This window comes from Apostichopus japonicus, chromosome 3, assembly GCF_037975245.1.
Source record: "Apostichopus japonicus isolate 1M-3 chromosome 3, ASM3797524v1, whole genome shotgun sequence".
Classification (NCBI taxonomy): Eukaryota; Metazoa; Echinodermata; class Holothuroidea; order Aspidochirotida; family Stichopodidae; genus Apostichopus; species Apostichopus japonicus.
This window is the reverse complement of record NC_092563.1, coordinates 7,900,524-7,927,358: the sequence shown is the minus strand read 5'-3', so window position 1 is coordinate 7,927,358 and position 26,835 is coordinate 7,900,524. Positions and strand designations below refer to the sequence as shown.

The following is a 26,835-nucleotide window of genomic DNA, read 5'->3' as shown; positions in this document are numbered from 1 at the left end:
CAGAAATGTAATAGCTGCATGACATTTTGTAATAGATACCTTCACTCTCTGCAAATCATGTGACATTAAACAATTATATAAAAATTTGTATATTGGGTAAGTTATATCTATATCACAAGGATGCATCAAGTATGCTTGTTAGGTATCTATGCAATAGTTAACTGGTATATAGTGTGCAATTCCATTTATGTATTAAGTATACTTGGTATGCCCATAAATACCTAGATTACTTGGTGTGCCTGTTGCATATTCATTAAGTATCCATTGTCCAGGGTATGTCTGCTATATTGCCAAGGAGTAATTGTCAACTAGCTGCACATCAGTTAATTTTGAAAATGTTGGAAGTGATTTTTCTATAAAACAGTTTGTAATGAACATTTGGTATGTTAGCCTTTAAAACCAACAATGTATCAAATACACTTGATATGTTAGCCACCAATTAATGTGATGAGAAGGTGCATAAAGAAATAAACGATTAATATTTTCTATTCTCATAATATATATAACAAATATTGTTTATTTCTGCTATGCTGGTCTGCGTATGTGAGAAGCCTGTAAGTCACTTTAAATAGCTGTCTCTGAGCTATGGTACAAAAGTCACAAATTCAACAGAATGTTATGGTTTTCAACTTAATGTTTATTAGGACCTGATAAACACATGATTTAAAACAAAACAAAAACACCCCCTTGGCAAAAAAAAGATAGACTGTGAAAACAGATTGCGACCAAAAATTTCCCAAAACATCTGATGTTTTAATATACTTATGTACATCAATATCATTGTGGTATTAAATACCATTCAAACAGCTATGCAAAAGCCAAAATGTATCATTTCAAAGCAATGTTTTGAAATTATCACATATTCCCCACCCCCCAACCCTCAAATCACCCCCCCCCCAAAAGAAAATAGATGCCCTCGCTACTATTTTAAGAAGTTTCCTCCCCACTTTGCATACAATTTTTGAAAATTAATATTTCTTGTTGATTCAGGAGAAAAACAACATGCATAGTTTCATCTTCTACATTCTACATTTTAATGTATTTTTTTTTCCAGTTTCATTTGCAAGTCTTACACAACAGTGATCAAATTGAATTCTTGCATGGTCCTAGTTATTTGAGCATAAACCTGCATAACATATTTCAAGAAATACATAATTTTTAACATCTGGAAATTAATTTGTAGTCTCATATTAAGCGTCATTAATAACAAAAAACTTGTTTGGGGCAGATGAATAACGATGGCCGCGACCTCAGAACAGGTTCTTGATGATATTCTAAAATGGCCACAGAAACATATTAGTTGGACCAATTCTCACTTTATGTAGAGTTGACAATGTGTAGGTGGTAGGGTGTTCAAGCCTAAGCTTGCATGCCTGACTATAATAGGATTGTGGGTCCATCTTCTTCTCCTTCTCTAGAGCCAGATTTAATCTTTGACTGGTTTTGGCTTAACCTGCTGCATACTACATATACCTACATATAGGCCTACATTCATAGTGCAAATGCATGACAGACATATCCCCTGTTACCATGTGGTAGAATATTTCTTCATATTGTTATGCTGACTGCCTTGCCTTGGCAAGGTTTGGTATCGAGTCCTCGAGAAATTGATATTAATGCTATCATATCATCTGAAGGCTACATAGTTGTATATATGGTTGGTGCAGGATATCACCTGACACAAGCAGTGCCATAGATACCCTCTTGACTGGAACACAACAATCACATCACAAGATAGAGCTAGTGATAACCACGATAGTGCGAGTGATCAACACAACCGCTGGGCTATTAAGTACACGGAGACATCCCATTGCATAGCAACAATTCCCATGAATAACTACATATGTAGTTCAGAATGGCTTTGAATATAACAGTAGGACTATTTAAGTCTCTATTTCATTCCTCTTCCCCTCCTCTACCTCCCACCTTGATTGTCCAGATCTCTATCTGCAGGTTCTTTTACCATACATACAGAGTTGGGTCCATTACTGGCAAAGGTGTGCAGGTTTTCCATCTGTTCAGCTCAAATTTAAGTTAAACGCCCACAACATGCTGTACGTTTCTCAATAGCTTTTCTATGTCTTACTTATGATTACCAAGTAGAAATACATGATCATTTTCTGTTATATTCACTAATATTACATTAATCTATTTGATCCATTCTTAATCCTTTCTGTTACACACTTCATGAATGTGCTTAACTAACATACCCTTGTACAGGCATACATCAATGCACCACCACTATGACCAACTCTTGAACATACAATGGCTGTTTATCATACACTTCCTCAAACAGAGTAATACCAGAATAAAACAGTCACTTTGCAAACATACCCTTAAATTGGATACAACATTGATGCTTAGTTTTGAAGCTTTAGTTGGGCAAATTCTTGGCCTAGCCTCATAGCTTCTTCTACTGAGCCGATGTTATCACCAGTAGCCTGAGCAGAAACGTCTTTACCTCCTCCCTTCCCACCCATCACTCCTGAAACGTGTTTCACCCACTCGTTGGCTTTAAGACCCTTCGCTATGGCTTCCTGTGGAGACAAAAACAAGTTAAAGGTATTAATGTAAATTACATGTCACTCAAACTAAACTCTTCTCACATAAAGTATGCAGGAAATAATGTTGATGATCATACATCAATGAAGAAATTTACAGATTAAAAGTATTGAATATGAGGGTTATGACCAACTCCCTCACCCCCCCCCCCACCCCTTCCGCACTTACATAAATAACACTTATAAGAGATAAGATAAGATAAACTTTATTGCATCCGATAGGGAAATTACATGCTTGCAGATAAAACAGTAAGATATAAAAAACGATACTAAACAACAATAAGAAAACAAACAGTAGGACAATAAAAGCATAAGAAAAGCTAATAACAAGGAACGGGAACAGATGCGCCGAAGCTCACAGAATGGCAAGGAATAAAAAGTATAAACAAATCACAAACGGTAAATATGATAAGAACCCAAGGAAAGACAAAGGCAAGAGATTAACAATTAAAAGATGCATTAAAAATTCTAACAGCTTGTCCCATGAAAGATGATGGGTAACGATTAGTATGAGCCTTCGGAGGTCTCATCCTCCCACTACAAGGGATAATACAATTATTTAATGGAGCGTGGAGAGGGTGATCGATATCCTTGAGAACTGAATGAAGCTTATCATCAACCCGACTATCAAAGACCTCGTCAACCATTGGCAAGCGTTTCCCAACAGCCCTACCTGCCCGTTTAACAGTATCATCTAACACTTTCTTGGATGTCTTATTTATGTTACCAACCCATGAAGTTATGCAGTATGACCAAACACTACTAATAATAGAGTTGTAAAAAATGGATAAAATGTTCTGGTTCACGTCGAAAGAGACTAATTCCTCAAGCAATACATTCGTGGTTTCAAACGTTTGGCAACATACTCAACATGTGCATCCCACTTTAGCTGATCATCCATAACTACACCCAAATATTTGTACTCAGTTACCCTATCCACTGTCTTACTGTCAATGACCACAGGTTCGGGCACTATCTTGTTCGCTCTCCGGAAGTCTATAATGAGTTCCTTCGTCTTGCTGACGTTAAGATGGAGATAATTCCTGTTGCAGCAACAAAATTGGCAATTTGTTCACGGTAGATCCGGTCATCGTCATTTTTAATCCGGCCAACGAGAGCAGTGTCATCCGCGAACTTGATGAGCGGACAGCTGAGGTCAGTAGAGCGTATTCCGGAGGTATACAGAGTGAATAGGAATGGTGCTAACACAGTGCCCTGTGGTGCTCCAGTGCTACATTCCATAATGTCAGATGCAACATCACGACCGATACGTACAAATTGTGAGCGGTTAGTGAGATAGTCCAATACCCATCGAACCAAAGCATGAGGCACATCATCAGATCCAAGTAAAACGTTAGCTAAAATATGAGGTTGCATCGTATTAAAAGCAGATGAGAAGTCAAAGAACATGATGCGAGCGGAGACTTTACCAGATTTAGAGTCTTCGAGATGGGAGTATAATGTGTCCAATGTGAACAGGAGTGCATCGTCAGTGTTGCGTCCCTTCCTATATGCGAACTGGTGATCATCCATTAGGTTTACAGTTAGCCTTTTGATATACTGCAATATAAATCTTTCACATGATTTCATGGCTATGGAAGTGAGCGCCACCAGACGAAGATCATTCATGCTGGTGATAGTTGACTTTTTGGTAATGAGCAATGCTTCGAGCTACCGTTAGTATAACCACTCATCAAACGCATGCCGGTCCACACATCCCTAATGTTGTTTGTTGTGAAATTATTTTCGATTTTCCGTTTATAAGCATCTTTCTCTTGTTTGATTACAGAGTTAATCTCCTTCTGAATTAGCTTCAAGTCATTTTTAGAACCCGTTCTGAATATCAGTTTCTTCTTTTTGATCAACTGTTTCACCCTTTTAGTAATCCATGGCTTGTTATTGGGGTAACTTTGACTTTCTTCGTGGGAATGATGGCGTCCTCACAAAATTGATAGGAGCTGACGGTGTCCGTTAATTCGTGAATATCCTCGGCAGTGTCAACAAACATTTCCCAGTCCGTGCGATCAAAACAGTCTTGGAGTTGATCCAGGGCATCATCCGAACAGTGTTTGATTGTAATTACCCGCGGCTTTTCACGCTGGACGACAGGCCTGTACTTTGGTAACAGGAGAACGAGGTCATGGTCGGCTTCACCAAGCTTAGTCAACTGGGATGATACATAAGCGTCTTTGACGTTGGTGTAACAAAGGTCCAGAGTCGATTCCCCCCGTGTTGGACAATTGACGTGTTGATAAAACCGTAATCCCGGGTGTTTCATTGATCCATGGTTGAAATCTCCATTAACCACAACAAGGGCATCAGGGGCTTTAGCTTCCAAATCTTGAATGGCCTTAATCAACTCAGCACTACCCGCCTTGGCAACGGACTTGTCCGGTATGTAAACAGTACAGACTAAAACGTGTGAGAACTCCCGCGGTAGATAAAATGGCCGTACAGAAACAGGTAACATTTCCAGGTGGGGGGTGCAAACATAGTCCTTTCTGGGTGACACCACTTCTGGTTGACGTAAACACACACACCTCCCCCACTGCATTTACCAGCCGCTTCCAAATCCCTGTCACCACGTACCAGTTGGAATCCGTCGATGTTAACATGATCGTCACTATGGTTACCTGTCAACCATGTCTCTGTGAACGACACAATACAAGTATTCCTGAAGTCCGACAAATATCTCACACTCGCACAAAGTTCATCCATCTTGTTGCTGAGAGATTGAACATTTCCCATTATGATTGAGGGTAAATAAGGCCGGTTCTTACACTGACTTTTCCTTCGTTTGACACCCCCTGCTTTCCCACGCTTTCGTCGCCTCATCTCTTTTGGTAATCGCATATCTGGTAGTCCTGTACCGACTGCACATCTAGTACCGATTGCGCGAGGTTCCGATGGAGTAGAATAGAAGACTGTCCGGTGGCCATTATGAAAAACCTTGCCATTTCCGTGGGAAACGATACAAACAGTCACAAACACAACCAACAAAACGATAAACATCCACTTAGAGCACATATTGACAGCATTCGGTGGATAAAACAGCGACGATAGAACGATGAAACATGGAATTCCAGAGGAAACTGCAAGCTGTGTCGCCACGCGAGCAGCGCCACACATTTTTTTTTCATAAAATGTTTTATATTTACATATCTTGTGGGGCTATTGCTTTTTTAAGTATTGAATATGAGGGTTATGTTATATGCTTCATGTTATCTCAAAACATCTTGCTTAAACTTGAGAGAAAAACCTCATTTGACAGTATGGTAGAGCCTGTACATCTTAGGAATAGTTGAGGCAAATCATAGAAGTAATGTTAAACATTGATTCTGTTTCCCACCAAGACCTGTGTGATTCTTATCTTTCATAGCAATTTTTTATAAAGTGGATCTCACTTAATACAAGTAAGGAACTGTCTCGTAGAATTGCTTGTCTGCAAGATGACGTACATTCAACATGCGAGCTCTGAAGGGTTGCCTGAGTTGTTCCACTTTAAATATTTCAAAATTTTCAAAAATAAAAGATAGCTTCTTCCTTGACAATATCTTTATATTGAAGGATGCTTATTAAATGGTTACTGATGTGTTATATATCTCTCCACCCAAACAGAATTATGCCAGAATGGCTCATATTTTTATATATAGATCCGTTTTGAATGTTCACCTCAAAGTAATCAAACATGTAGAATATTCCTTTAATCTCTAACTCTGGTGATGACCCAGCCCGACTGTTGTAGGATTTAATGTTTAAATAACATACCTGAATAATTGTTAAGTACAGGGTTAATTTTAAGGGGTTGTGCAGTAGTGCAAGAATGCTTACTCAGGACTTCATGTTCTCGCAAGGACAGTCAGTCAAACATTCTTATATTGCATTTATTTGGCCAATGAAACTTGCTACCCAGAAGGTTGGAGCAACCTTAAAGGTCTGCTGTATAGACCCCAACTATAGCACGCTATCATGGAAAAAGATTCTTGAGATTATGTAACCGACCTGCCTTGGTCGTAAAATGAACTCTTTTACCAACTAGTCTGCAACGCCTGCCATATATATTTTCTTGTATGAGGGTCTTTGTGTGAACGCTGTATGATTAACTACACTGTAGACATGAACATATTTCCACACAGTGTTAACACAAAGAGCCTAATGGTGTTAAGAAGCTATGCAGGCTAATTGTAGAGCCTGCAGGTTGATTTACGACCGTGGCAGGTCGATTACGTAATCACAAAACTTTCCTAGCTATAGCGTGCTATAATTGGAGACAATATAGCAGATCTTTAAAGGGGATGGTTGTCCAAGGACAACTTGCACACTTTCTTAAATCTCCAAACTTGGAATTGTAAGGCAAATAATGATCAAATTTTCATACTTTGGGAACTTGAGCCAGACAAAGAATCTTGGAGTTTTCTTCATCGATGCTGAATAGCATCGCAGCGGTTTTGGGTGACTTGCTCTTGTATTGCTTGAGGGCAGCATCCAATGCCTTGGATATGGAGAGTGCCTCAAATCTGGCGATGACCAACGGTTTGTCGGGGCTATCGGTGATCATCTGATTGGCAGTGTCCTTGGCCTTGAAAAACAATGGAAATATGCAAATTGATGATGTGGAAACAATGTAAATATGCAAATTGACAAGGTAAATATGCAAATTGACAATGTAAAAACAATGCAAATATGCATATTGACAATGTTAACAAGGAGGTTGACATTGCAATAAAGCGTTTTAGAAGTGAATGACTACATCTCCTGAAATATGGAGATAATACATGGACTTGCTGCAAGACTTTAAATTAAAACCTTGACATGCACACACCTCCTCATTAATGCAACATTGGGATGTAACAGATTACACACCCAATGTCATTAATAAAGACAGGAAGAGATAAGATTAACAATTCATCCAGCAGTGAAGACAACCCTACATAATTGTGAAAGTTAGGAGGTTAATGTCATTCAAATGCCTTGAGATGGAAATAAAGTCAATTAGTTATAATTTACTTATCTCTATACGCCTAAATCGAATGAGCAAAAAGCTTTCACATATACAATCTCTGTCATTTCAAAAGAACCAAGTCTGTTTGTATAATACTGACACCTCGATATCCTGTGGTAGTAAGATGGAGTCATTCGCTATCTTGATTTAATACTTAATGTTTAGCAACATTTGCCATAGAAAGTCCAAAGGTTAAGACTCACATTTTGGATGATGGCAGCTTTACGTGCTTTATCGATCTCGTCCAACTTTTTCTTCAGGTCTTTAAGGCTGTTTCGTATGTTGTCCTTCCTCCATTGGGGAATGGTGGCGTTGTTTAAGTCCTGCCATCGACAAAAATTAGTATCAGACAGTTAACAGCAGGTAAGGCATCACATTATTGGTGCATATTCATGACACACATTGATACATTAAACAATAACATCCAGTTTGACAAAGGGTATCTGTTGAAGTTAGATCAGGAAATTATATCTGTATGACCGTGTCAAAGGTCATTATCAAACCTACACCCAATCAACACTGATAAATAAACACACAAACTTGTCCCCAGGGTCCCCATCTATCTCATCTTTCCAATTATTTGCAAGAGATTTAGGTCACATGAACACTCATGAAGTTGTACAGATTTTCTGTCTCACTGTTCTTGCTTGCAATTTCAAATTGTGGTTTTGCAGACTGTCTTTAAAACAGCTCGATACTTTTCACTTTCCTTTTGCGGTAAACTTTTACTAGAATGGTCAGTTCTATAACTTTTAAACCAATGTCTGTTCATCTTGAAAGAGAAAACAATTATCATGGTTTTTAAAAATAAAAAAGCGGCTGGTAATAATTATTCAAGCTAAAGCTATCAGGCTTCAATTGAGAAATAAAAGAACTTGACAAAGTAACAAAATGAATAAATTCCAATTTATTTGACTTTGACAATTGGAAAGGTAGATATGCTTACATTTCCCAAGTCTGTCACATCTTTATTCAGTTGTTTGTGGGAGACTGTCTGGGTCTGTTGATTGTCATCAATCTTTTTAGCCAGCGACGATACGGCCTCTTGAAGCGACGTTGCTCTAGTAACGGCCTGCAATGGGAGGAAACGTAAATAAAATTGTGAATATTCAAACTACTTCTGAGAGATGTTACTTTATTCTAGTCAAAGAGAAAGCTATCCACTATAACGACAACTTCATGTTTCGATGTAACCATATACATATGCCTATCATAGTCGGCAATCCAAGCCATTGTTGAATTTGAAGTGCTTGACCAATGACTGGGCTGAGAATGCTTTTGGGTTCCCCATTTATTCTTCTCCAGAATAAAATGATCTCACCCTATCTACACACCTACCCCCATCTACCATACCGTAGGAAGGTCAATAATAAAATGATCTCACCCTTTCTACACACCTACCCCCATCTACCATACCGTAAGAAGGTCAATAATAAAATGATCTCACCCTTTCTACACACCTACCCCCATCTACCATACCGTAGGAAGGTCAATAATAAAATGATCTCACCCTTTCTACACACCTACCCCCATTTAACATACCGTAGGAAGGTCAATAATAAAATGATCTCACCCTTTCTACACACCTACCCCCATCTAACATACCGTAGGAAGGTCAATAATAAAATGATCTCACCCTTTCTACACACCTACCCCCATCTACCATACCGTAGGAAGGTCAATAATAAAATGATCTCACCCTTTCTACACACCTACCCCCATCTACCATACCGTAGGAAGGTCAATAATAAAATGATCTCACCCTTTCTACACACCTACCCCCATCTACCATACCGTAGGAAGGTCAATAATAAAATGATCTCACCCTTTCTACACACTTACAGCCATCTACCATACTGTAGGAAGGTCAATAATGAAATTAGATCTCACCCTATCTACACACCTACAGCCATCTACCATACTGTAGGTAGGTCCAGAATAAAATGATCTCACCCTTTCTACACACCTACCCCCATCTACCATTCCGTAAGTAGGTCCAGAATAAAATGATCTCACCTTTTCAGCATCTTCTCCGGTGATGGCCACGATCCTCCTGATTCCTTTAGCGATTGCCTCTTCTGTCGTTATGACAAACTTCCCAATGTCTCCGCTGTTTTGGAGATGTCTAATGACACAGAAGCGAGTGAGTTAAATGACAACAGAGCAAGTAGATGGAACATTATGGTATACTGTGGAATACTGATCACATCTATTGTTCTGTGAGTGTCATTAAATCTACGATGTAAACACATCTAAACACATAGTGATAAACTTTCTCTCATGACACTAACAGCCATTATGCCTTGCATAACAATCAACTAATATTCAGTAAATGTGTTTCAATATTTAATTTTCTTTACTAATATTCATAATTTAAATTGTATGTTTAAATGAACTTTTTACTACTTAATCTTTAATTTTCGTAATGTACTTTTTGAATTTTTTATGTCCTTTTTATAAATATTTATATTTATACTGGAAATAAATAGACTAAAAACTCCAAGTGGAACATGCACATGACCTAACAGTCATGCAGTGATCTCCTGTTCTCATCAACTATTAAACTAGAAAAACCTTGTGATAAAACAAAGATTAAATGATCATGCACTTGCACGAACAAACTCTTACATACTGCATGGTAAGCTTTGGCAAAGAGATAAACATGCTACGATAAAACTAATGTTAACTAATTGCTAACAATATGCAAAAGAGGGACATGGTATTGTCCCAGCATAGATTGGAAAGACATGATAGTGTGGCGGTCCCCAACGAATAAACTTTTGTTCATAGAAGATACCGTTTAAAATTTCTAGCAATTTTAATAGGGCAAAAATTAGGGGTAATAAATATGGCTTTAAAACAAGTCTGTTTTTCATTCACACTGTGATGTGGTTATGAAATGATGCAAACCGTGCAGATGTACTTACGTTCCACCACAGAACTCGACAGAGGTCATGATGGCACCGGGTCCTGCTGGATCGGCTACCAGGTCCTCAACAGGTATACCAATGGATAATACTCTAACCGGATCAGGATAAACCTACCGGAAGAGAAAAGGAGAACCATATTTCATTTCATGCACATCCATTGTATATCTTCTGGCATCGTAGCAATATCAATAACCACATTTAAGTCCCTCCATTTGAAGCAATACTTTAACCAAGATGAAATTTCAAATTTCTCTTCTTTTCTCTTTTGCAATTTGATAATGACTAGGCTGTGAAGTACCCTAAAAGGTAATTAACTTTGAAAAAAGCTATATAAAGCACTTCATTTAACTACCAGATAATGATATAAACAATACACATTACCATAACAGTTGCTTGATACCATTAACAAATGGTCGCCAAACCTGTCACTTAACTCGGTTCAGTGCATCTAAAAGATTACTGACTGCATCAAAGAATTCCCTTAAAACACTGATTCCCAGAGCTTATCCTTAACATCAATCACAAATCCAGTGAAATAATCTGACCTCATAACATATGACCTGTGACCTCAGGCTTGCCTGTAACCTATGTTTACCAGTAACCCCTTTCCTTTATGTCATGTTTATGTAACTACCGTGACACTGACCTCATCACAAACGACCTGTGACCTCAGGTTTCCCTGTAACCCCTCTCCTTTATGTCATGCATATTTAGCTACCGTGATACTGACCTCATGACCTATGACCTGTGACCTCAGGCTTGCCTGTAACCTCTCTCCTTTATGTCATGTTTATTTTACAACCATGATACTGACTTCATCACATATGACCTGTGACCTCGTGCTTGCCAGTAACCCCTCTCCTTAATGTCATGTTTATGTAACTACCAGGATACTGACCTCGTCAAAGACTGCTCGTAATCCCTGAATGGACTTTGCTTGGGCCAGCGGGGTGTCTTTGGCATAAACTTTGCCTCGCTTCTCGATCACACTGTTGGCTATTTCTTCAGCTTCCTTTATTTGCCCCGTAGTCATCGCTCCCTGTAATATGGCAGACAAATTTACTTATCACTTAAGTACACCAAGGTAAGAGGGGAAAGAGGTGCAGGTGGGAGGGGTTGGGTTTGGGGGGTTGGGGTCAGGGAGGAACAGTCAAACAGTCCTTCAAAGCCAATGAAATCATCTAGTCAGTGGGATCTTTTTAGTTAAATGTTCATTATGAAATTTTGAGCACAAATAAAATTGTAGATACAAATACATTATCAAAATTTTGAAAATCACCAAAATTGTTGTCACTCCCATTTTCTGACTTGCATTAAATAGAATCAATTTGAATTTTCAAAATAGAATTTACACGGTGTAATTAGACTTGTTTCTTACTGTGTTCACAAAAAAACCTGAATTTAATTTTTTTAATTTATTTTTAATTTTTTTAAATTTCATAATTATTTTCATACACTGTACTCAGCCTTCCCAACTCCAATGCCACAAAAGAATTGTAAACGTGAAAGTGAATCTCACCTTTGCAGAAAAGTCAAACCGTAGTTTATCCGGAGCCACGAGGGAGCCTCGCTGATCGGCTTCTCCCAACACTTTTCGTAGCGCAAAGTTAAGAACGTGTGTCCCTGTGTGGTTACTCATCACTGGTCTCCTCCGAGACTGGTAAAGAAAAGAAATACATAGATAATAAAAAACAAGTTTCTTCATGAAGAAGCTTTCAGTATGTTAGCCCATTTTAGAGCAATACTATCCCAAAATGTCTTTGTTCTTTTCTCCTCATTAATGTTATCACAACGAACCAAACATTAATGTTTGAAACAACATATGGGAGCTCAGAGGAATAAAATTTGTTTCCCTTGTGGTCTGATTATACATCCCACTATAATCACAAATGTATCAATAATTGTCATATTGATTGCAATATATATATTTTTTCCCACCGACAACAGAACAGCTATCACATTTAACAGAAAGAAAGGTACTTTTTTTTTCCCACTGAAATGTAGCCAAGTCACATTCCATGACTTCACAGGTTCTCTTTATATTCTTTTGAGTCATTTTCCTGTTAAATAAGTAAACCACACTAGAAAATCAAAATGACTTTTGTAAACAAAGCCTGGCTGGCCATTGCATAGAATTCATAAGTAGAACATCCATTGCGACAAATAGAACCAAACGTGGGTAGCTGACGCTACATATGAGTGCAGAAAGATACAATAATGAAGTGTCGAGGATCTATATTGGATAGTACATGCTTAACAAGGAGAGTTAAAGTGAATACTAAGCTGCATTAATTATAAAAGTCTTTACCTCGTCAATAAATAACTTCAGTTTGTCTCCTACTCGCAGTTTACCGTCTGGCGCGGAAAGCTTCCCGATGTGAAGGACGTAGCCGCCTTTCACTTGAACGTTGTTCACTTTAAACTCGATATCCTTGAGGAGGGGGAGTAAAAATGACAAAGTTTAATATTTATCAGCCTGCTAAATGAAATATATATGCCGTAATGAAAGAGAATATCTATGGACCAAACATCATGCATTCTATATGAAAGATAGCAGAAAGAAGAGTTTCCGAAATAGGTTTCCAGTTTGTGAATTGTTGAGTCAATTACCAAGGGATTGTAACAAGTTTGACAGAAAATGCAAGCTCCAACAAGGTAACAATTGTCTTTCAGTTCAAATGTTAATTGGATTTGACTACACACCAACATAAGAGCATTATTTTTGTGCTGATTTCATCTGGTGAAAAACAACTTGCAAAATGAAACAGAGGTTGTTTTTTCTAAAATTTTAACTGATCATTAAGCTAATTATTAGTTTATTGCATCTTCCTGAGCAAGAAAAAAGATTCATATGAAAGAAGAAAATTAAGAAACAGAAATGGGTAATGAACAAGGAAGAATGTCCCACAGCAGACCACGAGAGAGTGACAACGGACAGCATTTAATCGCAAGTTCTCTACAGCTGCATAAATTTAGTCCCAAGACGCAAACAGTTCTTAAAATTTTCAGTGACAAAACCCATCATGAAATATACTTCTTGCAAGATGTCCATAATACTACTGCGTGTCCACCGACCTAAGTCTCCATGAATATAAGTCAAACAGCTTTGTCAAAGTTTATTCCACAACTTACGGAATTATCTTCCATTTCCATGAAGCCTTCATCGTAAATTTGTCCTCCTGATTCTGCATAGAAGCAGGTCCTATCAAGAAGAATACCGCAGTCCTCACCATTGTCGACTTCTTCAACAAACATCTTGTCCTTCCTCAGAGCAATCACTGTTCCAATTGTTGATTCAAAATCTGAAATGAGAAATTTATTTAATGATTTGAAACGCCTAGCCTGCAATTTCACTATGATAAGACCTGTAGTGTTTATTCTGAGTCAAGAACAAAAACACCTCAGAAGATCACCACGATATAGTTTATCAAATATCGTCCTCTGTTCGTGATAAAATACTAATTCAAACTTGGTAAGTTTCATATTCATTGTCTATAGACTATGTAGGTCTTCAATACTGTGTAATGTTATATGATCTAATTTTGACAGTTTTTCAAGTGTTTTCCCATAATGACCATATTCCCATAACGACCATATTTTCCCATTTATCGACCATATTCCTTGTCTATAGACTATGTAGGTCTTCAATACTGTGTAATGTTATATGATCTAATTTTGACGGTTTTACAAGTATTTTCCCATAACGACCATATTCCCATAACGACCATATTTTCCCATTTAACGACCATATTCCTGGTCTATAGACTGTGTAGGTCTTCAATACTGTGTGATATGTTTATCTTTGTCACTGAAATGTAATGAATACTTCAGAAGGTTCAATAATTAAATACTGTTGTTCTACAAGGGACTTTCATTCACTGTCATGGCAATGCTTATTATGTTAAATAATGTAATTTTGACGGTTTTACAAGTATTTTCTCATAACGACCATATTCCCATAACGACCATATTTTCTCATAACGACCATATTCCTGGTCTATATACTGTGTAGGTCTTCAATACTGTGTGATATCATGTTCATCTTTGTCACTGAAATGTAATGAATACTTCAGAAGGTTCAATAATTAAATACTGACATCCTACATAGACTTTCATTCACTGTCATGGCAACACTTATAATGTAATATATAATCTAATTTTGACGGTTTTACAAGTATTTTCCCATAACGATAAAAACGTACCAGGATAATTAAAAATTTTATTCAAACATTTACAAGTATTTTCTCTTACTTTTGATTAAAGCTTCAGTACATTCACAGTAACCTAATTTAGACTTTCTTACAAGAATGTTGACTTACTGTAGTGACCGTTTTCATCACCGACATATTCATATTTGAAGGAATCATCCGTGGGGGGTACTTTCCTTTTCTCCTGCAGCTCGCTGATTGCGTGGACGTCTAACCCGATGGTATCGTCCAAACCAGATCCTTTGCCCTGAGATAAAATCTGACGAGAGAAACAGAATCAGCTGAAATCTTGAAATCATCGTAATTAACCCCAAATTTCACCTCACTTTTGACGTCAAAATGATGTGGTCAAACACCGGTAGAGGTATTGTTCAATGTGAGAGAAAAATAAATTTTGTTCATCACTGTATCTGTAAATAAAGTATTTTCACGCTGTCCTGTGATACGGTCCCACTTGATGGTTGCTCGAGACAATGGGCCAAGAATGTGGTTGTCCTAGCGCTATTAAACTATGGAAGACACTACTGGGTGCAACAATCTTTACAAAGGGATTTATTTTTGAATTTCCATTGTGAGTGCAAGTAAAAACTATCAACACTTTTAGCTGCATAATATAACAACTTATGTGTAACAGGTTATTTTTCATTTAACAATATTCGCACCAGAATCCTATATAAAATCTACAGAGTTTTTCATCCAGAACATCATAATTAACAAGCAGTTAGTCTCAGCAGCTAATTACGATATCAACAGCCTCCACCGCCTAACCCCCCTGCCCCTCCCAGGAACCCTGCTCAGTGCTCAATGAATGGACGTTATAATTGTTTAACAGTAAATTTCACACTTTAGTAACTATATGGTATTCTTGTTTTTATAACTAATATCATGATTTACCTGGGCTTTCTTCTTTTCTGCTTCGTATTCTTGCATATCCACTGACATGCCTTTCTCTTCGACCATGAGTGTTGTCAGATCAATAGGGAAGCCATAGGTGTCATACAACAACCACGCTACCTTTCCTGTGAGTCAAATGGAATGGAATGGATGACAAAAGTTTCAAACAAGCCTAATGTCCAAGGTAAACCCCCCATGGTCATGCATGTGTCATAGGTGTTATTTCATGCCATGCACATGTCTTTATTGTAGAATAGAGAAGGCCTAGGTGCAACCATACATATCACCCACACAATATTGGCACAATGGTGGCCAATGTTAACCGGTTACAACTTCCAACCAAACATTGTGTTTGCACCCAATAGTGAGCTTGAATATGTTAGCAGACAGCATGTTTGGCTATTATTGCAGTGGAAAGGAATCTACATCAGACAAAACTGAATTTTTGTTTGGGCACTTTTGAACCTAACTCTCCATTTTTGGTTACCTTGAGATGATGCAATCTTGCAAACTTTATCATGTATGTGTCATTCTGGTCACAAAAACTCCATTACTTGTACAGAAACTTACTAGAAGTAACTGGATGAATGCATGGCCCAACCATGGACCTGCAGATTTTGTGTGTGTATAAAATACTGTAGGCTAAATGATGCTGTGCCTACTTAAAAGGATTGTCTGGTGGCCCAAAGAAGTTACCTTAAAAAATAGTAAATAATTTTCCAAACATGTTGTCAAAGTATGAGAACGCTAATGTTGCGTTTGACAGAGAAACGATTTTTTAATCGTTATGGATAGACATTTCAAATATGATTTGAACAGTACAATACGTGACGTCAGCTCTGCCACAGCAGATTGCGTCATAACCCACCCTCCGCACAGTACCTATACGGTAATCACAACAAAAACAGCGTTTGTATACAGATAAATTTTTTCCTTAATTTCCGGTGAAATTTCTTAAAAATTAGATATGTTTTCAAAAACTCCTTAAGCCGCCATGTACTTGAGCGGTGGTTCCGTGGTCTTTGTGTAACACAAGGTAAATTTTAACAGCAGACTCTGAGTTGTTCAGGCTATACATCGCGCTATCCAGCTCCAACGCGAAAAATGTTCGCATGTAGGCTGTGCTCAAACGTTGACATTCGGACAGTTCTGCGAAGCCTAAGCTTCTCAGTGCTATATCCTGCTCTGACAACGATTCGATCAATTTCTTCAATAATTTCCGGTGAAATTTCTTATAAATTAGATATGATTTAAAAAACTCCTTAAGCCGCAATATATGTAGTAGATCGGTGGTTTCGTGGTCTTTGTGTAACACAAGATAAGTTTTAACAGCAGGCTCTTCGTTGTTTATACATGGCGGTATCCAGCTCCAGCGCGAAGAATGTTCGCGTGTATAGGCTACGCTAACGTTTACAATCGGACAGTTCTGCGATGACATCGATCCCGCCAAGTTTCATCTTTCGGTTTAACGAATACTTTATAAGTTTCCTTTCACTGTTAATTTGATCCGTGAATTTTATTTCAGCGATTTCGAAGAACAGTTAATGAACTGTGGTTTGAGTGTGAGTGTACTATGTGTAACGCTATACAAGTACACCAACTGAGCATCGTAGTATATACGTTCGCGAGTATGTACGTTATATATATGAGGCAATTCAATGTGCTTACACGTGAGTTAATTTGCTGCGGAATTGGGAGTGCTAACTTCAAGTCGCCTGTTTTGCCTATCTGCAAGCACTACGTCAATCACCATATTGAAGCGTTCGAACAAACGGTACTTTTGGTGAGAAACTGGTGAATTTGAAAACCAGATTTCTACAAGAAGAAAACGTCGAATGGGGACAATTTTTACATGGTTAGAAAGAGAAAAATAATAACTACAAGGACAATGTATCAAAATCTTCCACCAGACAATTCCTTTAAAACAACCATGGACCTACTGATGTCATGTGAGTATAACATAGGCTAAATGATGCTGTGCCTACTTAAAGCAACCATGGACCTGCAAAATGTCATGTGAGTATACCATAGGTTAAATGATGCTGTGCTTAAAAGTGCTTCATACAACTGTGCTTCATACAGGTTGCCACCACCCAGCTGTTTTACTGCTTACTTTGGGAGATTTCATGAGGATAGAGTAATAGCATAAAGCTAACCTGGTAGTGTGCTATTTCCTGCTCCCAGCTTTGTAATAGCTCTCTCAAGAACTCTATGGCCTCTACTCAGAGTCTTCAAGAATTGCTCCTCTTCCTCGTTAATGATGTCCATCACCATCTGAGGATCTTTTGTAATCTCTGGAAAAGCCTCACCCTGAAGAAAGACAACAGAGAAAAATGTCACTACCGAAATCTCAAATGGGTATTACCTCGAAAAAAAAAAAAAAAAAATACAATTGTTGTTGTAGACTCTCTGTATTGGCAAGACAAGATTTTAGACGATATATATTTTGTAGAAATTAAATTAACCTAATCATATCAGTATGGATAATGGAAAACTGTCTGTCAGTTTAACATTATTCATTAACTAATTATTACAATGTAATATACAAAGGCAGCTGCTCTTTGCACTCACCAATATTTCTACTACTGTCGTTACAAGACTCCCAAAGAATCCGGGGGATGCATTCAACTTCTCGGTCGAATAGCGAATGCCTCGTCGTAGTATCCTCCGGAGAACATACCTGTCGAAAATGTAAAACCGAACGTACGTGTGATGTTACTTACTAATGAATATTCATATTTATATGACAGTTACCAGTTAACAAGTACTATCAATAAATTTCCTCATCTGTTCCTCCAAACTCCAACATTAGATATTAATATCCCCCATATGAAACTTTAAAAAAAAACTTCTCTGATTATGCTGAAAGGCAACACTCACAGAAATTATTTTACAGCAGAAAGATGAAGTGAAAAAAATCAGTGACTTGATCTAAGGTATTTAAAATAAAAGAAAGAACCATCGTTACATCAGATAATCTTAGTAAAACTTGAGATTTCCTGCAATATCTGACACCATCCTTCAAGCATCCTCCATCATATTGTTTCCAAGTTACACATGGTTCAAAAAGACAATTAAACACATACCCTCTTCCTACATTGTCCGGCCTCCCTCCATCTGATAATGCGATAGTTAGAGTCCTGATGTGGTCCCCCACAACCCTGTAATCATACCTACCCCCCTTGCATCCCTTCCCCAGTCCTAGTTTAAGCAACATATGGTTCAAGAAGACAATTAGAGACATACCCTCTTCCTACATTGTCCGGCCTCCCTCCATCTGATAATGCGATAGTTAGAGTCCTGATGTGGTCCCCCACAACCCTGTAATCATACCTACCCCCTTGCATCCCTTCCCCAGTCCTAGTTTAAGCAACATATGGTTCAAGAAGACAATTAGAGACATACCCTCTTCCTACATTGTCCGGCCTCCCTCCATCTGATAATGCGATAGTAAGAGTCCTGATGTGGTCCCCCAAATCCCTGTAATCATACCTCCCCCCCCCCCTTCCATCCCTTTCCCAGTCCTAGTTTAAGCAAGACATGGTTCAAGAAGATAATTATAGACATACCCTCTTCCAACATTGTCCGGCCTCCCTCCATCTGATAATGCGATAGTTAGAGTCCTGATGTGGTCAGCCACTACTCTGTACGCCATGTCTACCCCATCAGTATCCGCTTGTCCAATCTTTCCAGTGTAACTCCTTATTCCTGTTTTCTGCAGAATTATATGGAAAAAAAAGACTAAAATTTATCTTAAACCAGATTTAACATCAGCTACTCAAACTTGCTTCTTAGACTAAATCATGTAATTTATGATTAACTCAACAAAAGGTGGAGATTTTACAATGCAAAGAAACATCTGAAAACTTTCATTTCACAGTCTGTTGAGATACCAATAAACTGTGTTGATTGTATCATGAACACATAAATCATAACAAAAACCCATGTAAGGGTCCAGAGTACAGATTTCCAATTCTACAGATAGTCTTGACATGGTTTCAAAGTCATAGAAATAAATAAGATGGACCGTCGAAATAGAAGATAAGCCAAGCATTAAATATCATCATGACATAGCTAATTTCAAGGAATTGAGATGTAAAGTTTGACAGGTTGAGCTGTTTACGACAATACAGATTTCATCATGTCAGCCTATTGTGTTGTATTCAATGCATAGTGATATGAATGCTATGAGTCATCAGTTTATAATATATACCCTAGCTATATATATATATATATACACATATGAACATATGATATAATTCATGTTTACACTTATTTCTAAAACGATAGTTTCACAGGATATAGTAACTACCTCCTATCAGTTAATTAAATGTTAGTACTGTAACCTAATTATTTCCACATTATTACCATTCATCTGTACTGTACAGACGTGTTTAAACTTACGCTTTGTATTTCCTGGAAGATTGGTAAAAAGAGATCTGTGTCGTAGTTGGATGTCTTGTTCTGAATCACGGAGACGACTCGCTCTAAACCCATCCCTGTGTCGATACTCTTCTTTGGCAACGGTCTCAAGGACCCGTCTGTTTCTCTGCGTGAAGGGAGGGGGGGGGGGAGGGAGAAACCCATTAGAGAAGAGTAGATGAAGGTTTCATTTATTAACGTACAAGAATCAACGCTGCACCTCATGTCATGTACAGCACGTAGTGAACCGTCGACAAGGCTGAAGAACATTAACAAGCTGCAGAAATTATCACCAATAGGTCGATAAAGTTTTAGTGATAGATGCATGAGATCTTTAACAAGCCCTAGACATTTATGAAACAATAATCATTAGCATTCTGGTCTGAAACTGCCGATCCCATTTTGTCCAATGTGGACTCCTATTGACTGAATAGTGAGTCGTTTACTGATGTGAATTATGTGATGTAATAACTATCACTAGTAATACTAGCTTCAAGCTGTCACCCCACTCCTTATATTACTATCAAGCAAGTCTTTCAAATCTATTCATTTGTCTGAAGCAACATACACATAACCTGGTTTGTGCCTGTGATGATAAAATTAACATAATTTTCTGGCTTGTTTCAATGCTCAGGGGTGGGGGGTTGAGAATTGTATGTTTTCTTGAAGGCACATAGTAGGCATATTCCACTATACTGTTATGACACCCCATATATTATTATTATTCACCTGTTGAATTGTATAAAGACAAGATTTCATATTTCCACCGTGCATCAGGGCTACTGGTACATTCCCCTGTACTGGGTGTTTTGAAACCCCATATATTATCTGATAATCTCCCGATTTACCTGCTGAATTGTATAAACACAAGATTTCATATTTCCACCACATCAGGGCTAACGGTACATTCCACTATACTGAGTGTTATGACACCCCATATATTATATGATAATCTCCCGATTTACCTGTTGAATTGTATAAACACAAGATTCCATATTTCCACCACATCTGGGTCATCCATGTTGACTAAGGAGGCAGCATCTCGTCCACCAATTCTGTCAAAATGGATTTCGCTACAAGGGCCACATGGTCCAGTGTCCCCCATCTCCCAAAAGTTGTCTTTCATATCGAAAGGCATGACCCGATCTGGAGAAAGACTAGAAGAGAACAAATTCTACATGATACAAGTTTACAAAAATTAATCGGCTAATTCATTTACATTATCAATATTTCTGCAAGACAGACCCTCTGATTTGTCAAGAAGGATTATTAGCAAACTAAATACAGTTACAAAGGCATATATGAAAGTCAAATTCTTCTTTTCATTGAGTATGCCACAGGTTTATTCCGTACCGTTTATTCCATTTGGATACAATGTTTGATTTTGAAATAAATAGGGAATGTCTCAAAAAATTCAAAAATAATCCACATTTTAGAATTTCTGTGTGGGTACTAACGAATATTGTTTACAAAGGCAGCAGCTGATACATTGTATCGTTTCAAGCCCAATTTTATCACTACCTTATTGCTACCTTAGTGCTAGCTGAATTCTTTGAATAAAATCAGGGGCCAGAGTTGGTAGGGGAGAATGGATATACACCATGCAGAGACTGAGTTACATAAATTGAATAAAAAATCCTTCTTCCAGCATTATGCTGCCAGTATGACCCAAAAAAATGGCAAGATGTTTCATTAACTTTTGCCAGAAAATATGAATGTCACATGGTTTGGTAGATGGAACAACCAAGTGCCGGTACCTTCCAATCATAAGGTCCCCAATTCTAATCACTCCAAGATGAATGTATTTGGTCCAGTTACAGAGTTGGTGACAATTGACAATTCATAATCATGGACGTTAAATATGAATCTAAGAGACTGACTTCGGTCAGCTTGCGGCTTGGATAAGCCAATGAGGCTTCTTCGCGAGTTCCTGCTTGCAGGAGGGTCTAAAATACATACATACAGTACATGTATACAAGTACATTTCCCATATATGTTGGTTCATTGTCTATGAGAGCAATAAATGACAAAATGCTTACCCTAGATCAAGCCATATCTGTCTGCATTCTTCATCAGAAGCTAGACCGGCTTTCTCATTGCCACCGAAGTATGTCACATACATTCTATCTGCAGGTAACTTGTACACCACGGTGAGCAGCTCCCAAGCCATCGCACAAGCCTCTTTCTATGGGGGCGAAAATTGAAAACAAATTAATGAAGAGGGCAAAGAAAAACAAACGAAAAAAAAATGTTTTGTTTAGTGTGACAGCAAATGTCATATTCTCGCGTCAATCCTGTATCCATTGATGACACAGTTACTACTTAGTTTGCTTAACATTAATGTTACAAACTGAGCACTGCAGACTACATGCAGTGATATCACTTATCCATTACTACTCCAGGTACATTTCTGACCTTAAATTCCTCCAAACCAATCCAAAAATGTTTGAAAATGAGCAAGTGAAGCAAAAGCAACAGCATGAATGTGCCAGGGTATGTCTGACTTGATGGCAAAAGCATGAATGAGTCAGGGTATGTATGAGTTGATGGCAGCAACATTAATGAGCCAGAGTATGTATGACTTGATGGCAACAACATTAATGAGCCAGGGTATGTAAGACTTGATGGCAACAACATGAATAAGCCAGGGTATGTAAGACTTGATGGCAACAACATTAATGAGCCAGTGTATGTATGACTTGATGGCAACAACATGAATGAGCCAGGGTATGTAAGACTTGATGGCAACAACATTCATGAGCCAGGGTATATAGTTGATGGCTACAACATGAATGAGCCATGGTTTGCCACTTGATGGCAACAACTTGAATACATACCTTGAAATAATCGCCAAATGACCAATTACCCAACATTTCAAAAAATGTGTGATGGTAAACATCCTTGCCGACATCGTCCAGGTCGTTGTGCTTGCCACCTGCTCTGATGCATTTCTGAGAATTGGCTGCTCGCTTCAATTTGGCCATATCACTGTTCGGATCGACAGTTCCCAAGAAAATGGGCTTGTACTGTGAATAAAATAGAAGGGCAAAAAAAATACATTTAGGCATTCTAGCTGTGGAAATTCGACTCTGATCTGAATGACAGAGTTAGATGCATCTACAGGTTTCCTAAGGTTTGATAAAAATGTTAATGCTTTTTTGTGCTTCTTTGGTATGGGTGTGTGGAAAGGTATGTGGAAAGGGGTGGGGAAAGGGGAGGTATGGGTTGTGTATGCATCAATATTGAAACTTTGAGAATATTACAACCCCCTCAGTCACAAGAATATACAGCTAATCTTGGAAATTGATTGTGTCATGGGCATTGCTCATTAATGGTTTACTATGTAGCACATGAAAGAATTGCCCTGAAAATATGCAAAATTTTTGACCTTGAAGCTTAAAAGTAGATGGGAGTACAGGAAAATAATGTAAAAAAAAAATTAACAACTGTTCATTCATACTTAGTAAAGATTCCTAAATCCTATTGGTCCATTCAGGTCAGCTGACCGTGGTTAATCCTGTGAGTAACGCACGGTAAAATTACGGGGCATCACTTTAATAAATCTTTGGTTATATGTAACCAAAAATTTTTTGTTTTATGATTTTCCCCCCACACAAATGGTAGTGTATGAATGAACAGGGTTAATCCGCCTGAGTGCATCCAGCGATAGCATTAACACCCGGAGTGCATTAATCATGTGAGTAACGCACACTAGACCGTTGATTAACCCCTTATTCAATGGCACATTGATAATATTCTTAACATGCATTCAGTCTCAAGGCCAACAGAATGAAAAGTGTATTGTAAACTAGCGACTTGTACAAGTCTACCCGTGTAAAATGGTTATTCAGAGGAATCATTCATGCCATCAACACAAGCACTGCATATGGAAATCACAACACTGATTCATACAATCCTTGGCAATCTTTTTAGACCGTACAAAAGTGGCAAACACAGGATTGATTCTTAACAAAGTAGGGTTTTCCTTAAAATGTTTTATTTGAGACAACAAGCTATATTTTGAGATTGTTTCCATAGAGCTCGTCACATGTATAAATACTCATTTAACCATATTTGCAGCTTTTACTTAGAAAATAATCAAGCACAAGACTGATTGTTTTTGGAATTTTTATTTTTTTATTTGTTTCCTCTTTATAGACTCGGTTGACCTTCAGACTTTTTCAAGCTTTTTCAAGTCTTGTCAGGTCACTTTATCTTATGTCACAGAATTGTGGTTGTTCACAATGATACGCATATTAATTAAAGAGAGTGTATTTGAAGGTATGCTGTATTGGCCCCAAATATGCTAGATATTCACCATTCACCATGCTAGATATTCACCATATATTAAATATGGTCACCTTTTGGCAAAATTCTTAAACCGTTTTTATTACAACCTTTGAGGAAATTTTCCTCACTGGGACATTCAGTCAGCCTTAAAAATGTCTCAGAACAACTTGGAGAGTAGACACTTCCAGGAAAGTACTTTTTGAAAACTTTCTAGCAATTATACATGCTATAATTTGGGGCCTATACTGACTACCTTTAACGTCACAGAACATGGTTTGCATTCTAGCAAATGAGCGACTGAGGTTTGGTTTATCTGACTAAATACTTGTATCTATCTGTTAAAACTGTATATAAACCCTAGTAACATTTATTAATGTCCAACATGAACAAGGAGAATGAACAGGAGAATTACAAATACTTCTAATAACATCATAACACATGAATGTGAGGTAATGAGACGTTGTCTGTATAGGAGGGCAAGGTAACAAATACTAATTAAGGAAACATATTAAAGCGCTTAGACAGTAGTAACTGTAAACAATATGCTTGATTAGAAATGTACAGGACTTCACAGTACATATTACAACCGTCACTTACCTGATTCATTCCAGCATTAGTAAAGAGCAGTGTCGGGTCATCCAGAGGAACGACCAAGCTTGAACGGACAAATTCATGTTCGTATCCTTTGTACTTTACAAAGAAGTCAATGAAAGTCTGCCTAACCTCCTTCGCTGTTGCAATCGAGTCCATCTCAAAGAACCAAAGCGTACGGTCTGTAAGAGAACAAGGAGGATAATGAATATGCATTGGTTCAGCATTTAGGCATCCGTGGGTTGATTACTGAGTAACCTTCAATATGAATCTAAGCTTAATTTACTCGATAAATTCTGGATTCAAGTTAGTACTGTAAAATATTAGACTAAAACATTTAATTCGGATCCAAGTATGTACTGTAGATAACATGTCATCCAGAACCAAGAGTTACTCACTAAAAGTGATATTAGTACTAGTCCATATAGAGGCCCACTCTTCAATGACTGTTTACACCAACATTTGTCACAGAAATGGAACAATTGTACTGAGCACTGTTGAAGATCCACTCTACTTTATGTAGTTAAAACACAACACTTATGTTGGATGATGCAACAGGGAGCAATATGTATGTGCTTGTCTGGGTCATTGGAAAACAACATTATCTTTTCAAAATTTTTCTGGTACATATGTTATGATGAAAGATAGTTGCAATTTCTATGGTATTCTGTTAGAGGAAGTAAACTAAGAGTTCAGAAAGTTGTAAAACCAAGATGGAAGTTTTGTTTGTTGATTGCAATGATATTTTTAGATCCACAATCCGGATTATCTAAATAACAAATGAACTGATACATGGGCAAATGATGTACAGTAATACAGCAAGTACTGGTAGGCAATCCAATTATCGCAGAATTTTATAGATCTTGTTTTGTTACTGTGAAGTACTGTTTAAATGTAGTTTGTGGAATGAAATGCTCTAGAATTGATACTTTGAACAAATGTTTCTAAAGCTTTCTCCTTCAAAAATCACTAATGAAACTGTACTACTATTGACCAACTCATGGTTGTGATCTACATTCATAGACTGCAACCTATTATTATTAAGTTTCAAGGAACTAGATAGGACCAATATCATTGCACCCTCTGAAAATTATGGCTGTTGCTGAAGACACCAATTGATCTAACTTATGACCAATTTCTTTAAACTTGGCTCTCCATGTCAAGTTTAATTTGGGCTAGCACTTTGGCAATTTCTAAAAAAGCCTTTATTGTTTAGCCTATCAATAACAAAGGGTAAGTACTGCAGTACTAGAAGCTAAATATTATGCCATAACTCCTACACTTACAGTTACACTGAGTTTCAGCAAGGTGTTTTGTTCATAGTCATAGGCTACATTATATTTGTGGATGATGCAATCCCGCTGGTCTTGAACTTGCCACAAACATACTGAAATAGGCTAAACAGTGAAGAATTTTGCAAAAGCTTGTAACATTTGTGACCTACGACTTTCCTTATTCTGATTCACATTCCTGGTCCAGTTAGCTGAATCTACCTGTGGTGTGCTACGAACCACAAATTGTACTTTGGTGCTAATTTTCGTACTATCACATGCACAGCTACCTAGTATTGAATTCTGTGTGACGGTCTACATATGCTACCGTGGCAATTTCTGCAGATGTAACACTACAGGCTCAGCACAGCATAATGTTAGCTCCAGTCCTAGGTCTATGTATGTTACGACAATGTAGACTGGCAATGAGGTTGAGAAGCAGTTAAAATATTTAATTTTGCTTTTGTACAGCTCATAAAGAAGTCAAATAACAATTACCTATTGCCAAAGAGGCACTGATGTAAATCGGTGCTCCACAGACTATTAATTTAGATAAGGCCTACGATGTTTTCTTCAGTTAAGGCGAGTAGAAACGCACATGGGCAGCATTGCATGCTGTATACATATGTAGTGAGTGTCGGTACACATCACATATGCGTTTATACA

At 37.7% G+C, this 26,835-nt stretch overlaps 1 protein-coding gene across 2 annotated transcripts; it reads right to left on the bottom strand.

Annotated features, from left to right (window-relative positions):
- Positions 1-616: 616 nt before the first annotated feature.
- On the bottom strand, positions 617-26,812 carry LOC139961910 (alanine--tRNA ligase, cytoplasmic-like). Of its 2 annotated transcripts, none has more exons than XM_071961562.1 (21): positions 26,668-26,812; positions 24,905-25,080; positions 22,855-23,043; positions 22,057-22,202; positions 20,983-21,174; positions 20,000-20,144; positions 19,165-19,310; positions 18,167-18,275; positions 17,752-17,905; positions 15,596-15,720; positions 14,813-14,960; positions 13,626-13,795; positions 12,802-12,924; positions 12,013-12,150; positions 11,392-11,532; positions 10,491-10,603; positions 9,580-9,688; positions 8,510-8,635; positions 7,767-7,886; positions 6,940-7,140; positions 617-2,537 (listed from the first exon to the last, which is right to left on the bottom strand). In XM_071961562.1, the coding sequence occupies exons 2-21, from the start codon at positions 25,055-25,057 to the stop codon at positions 2,361-2,363; spliced, it is 2,925 nt and encodes a 974-aa protein (XP_071817663.1). In that variant the 5' UTR covers positions 25,058-25,080; positions 26,668-26,812; the 3' UTR covers positions 617-2,360. The 2 variants fall into 2 exon arrangements, with proteins under 2 accessions (XP_071817663.1, XP_071817674.1); XM_071961573.1 differs by lacking the exon at positions 26,668-26,812 and adding an exon at positions 25,297-25,417.
- Positions 26,813-26,835: the final 23 nt, after the last annotated feature.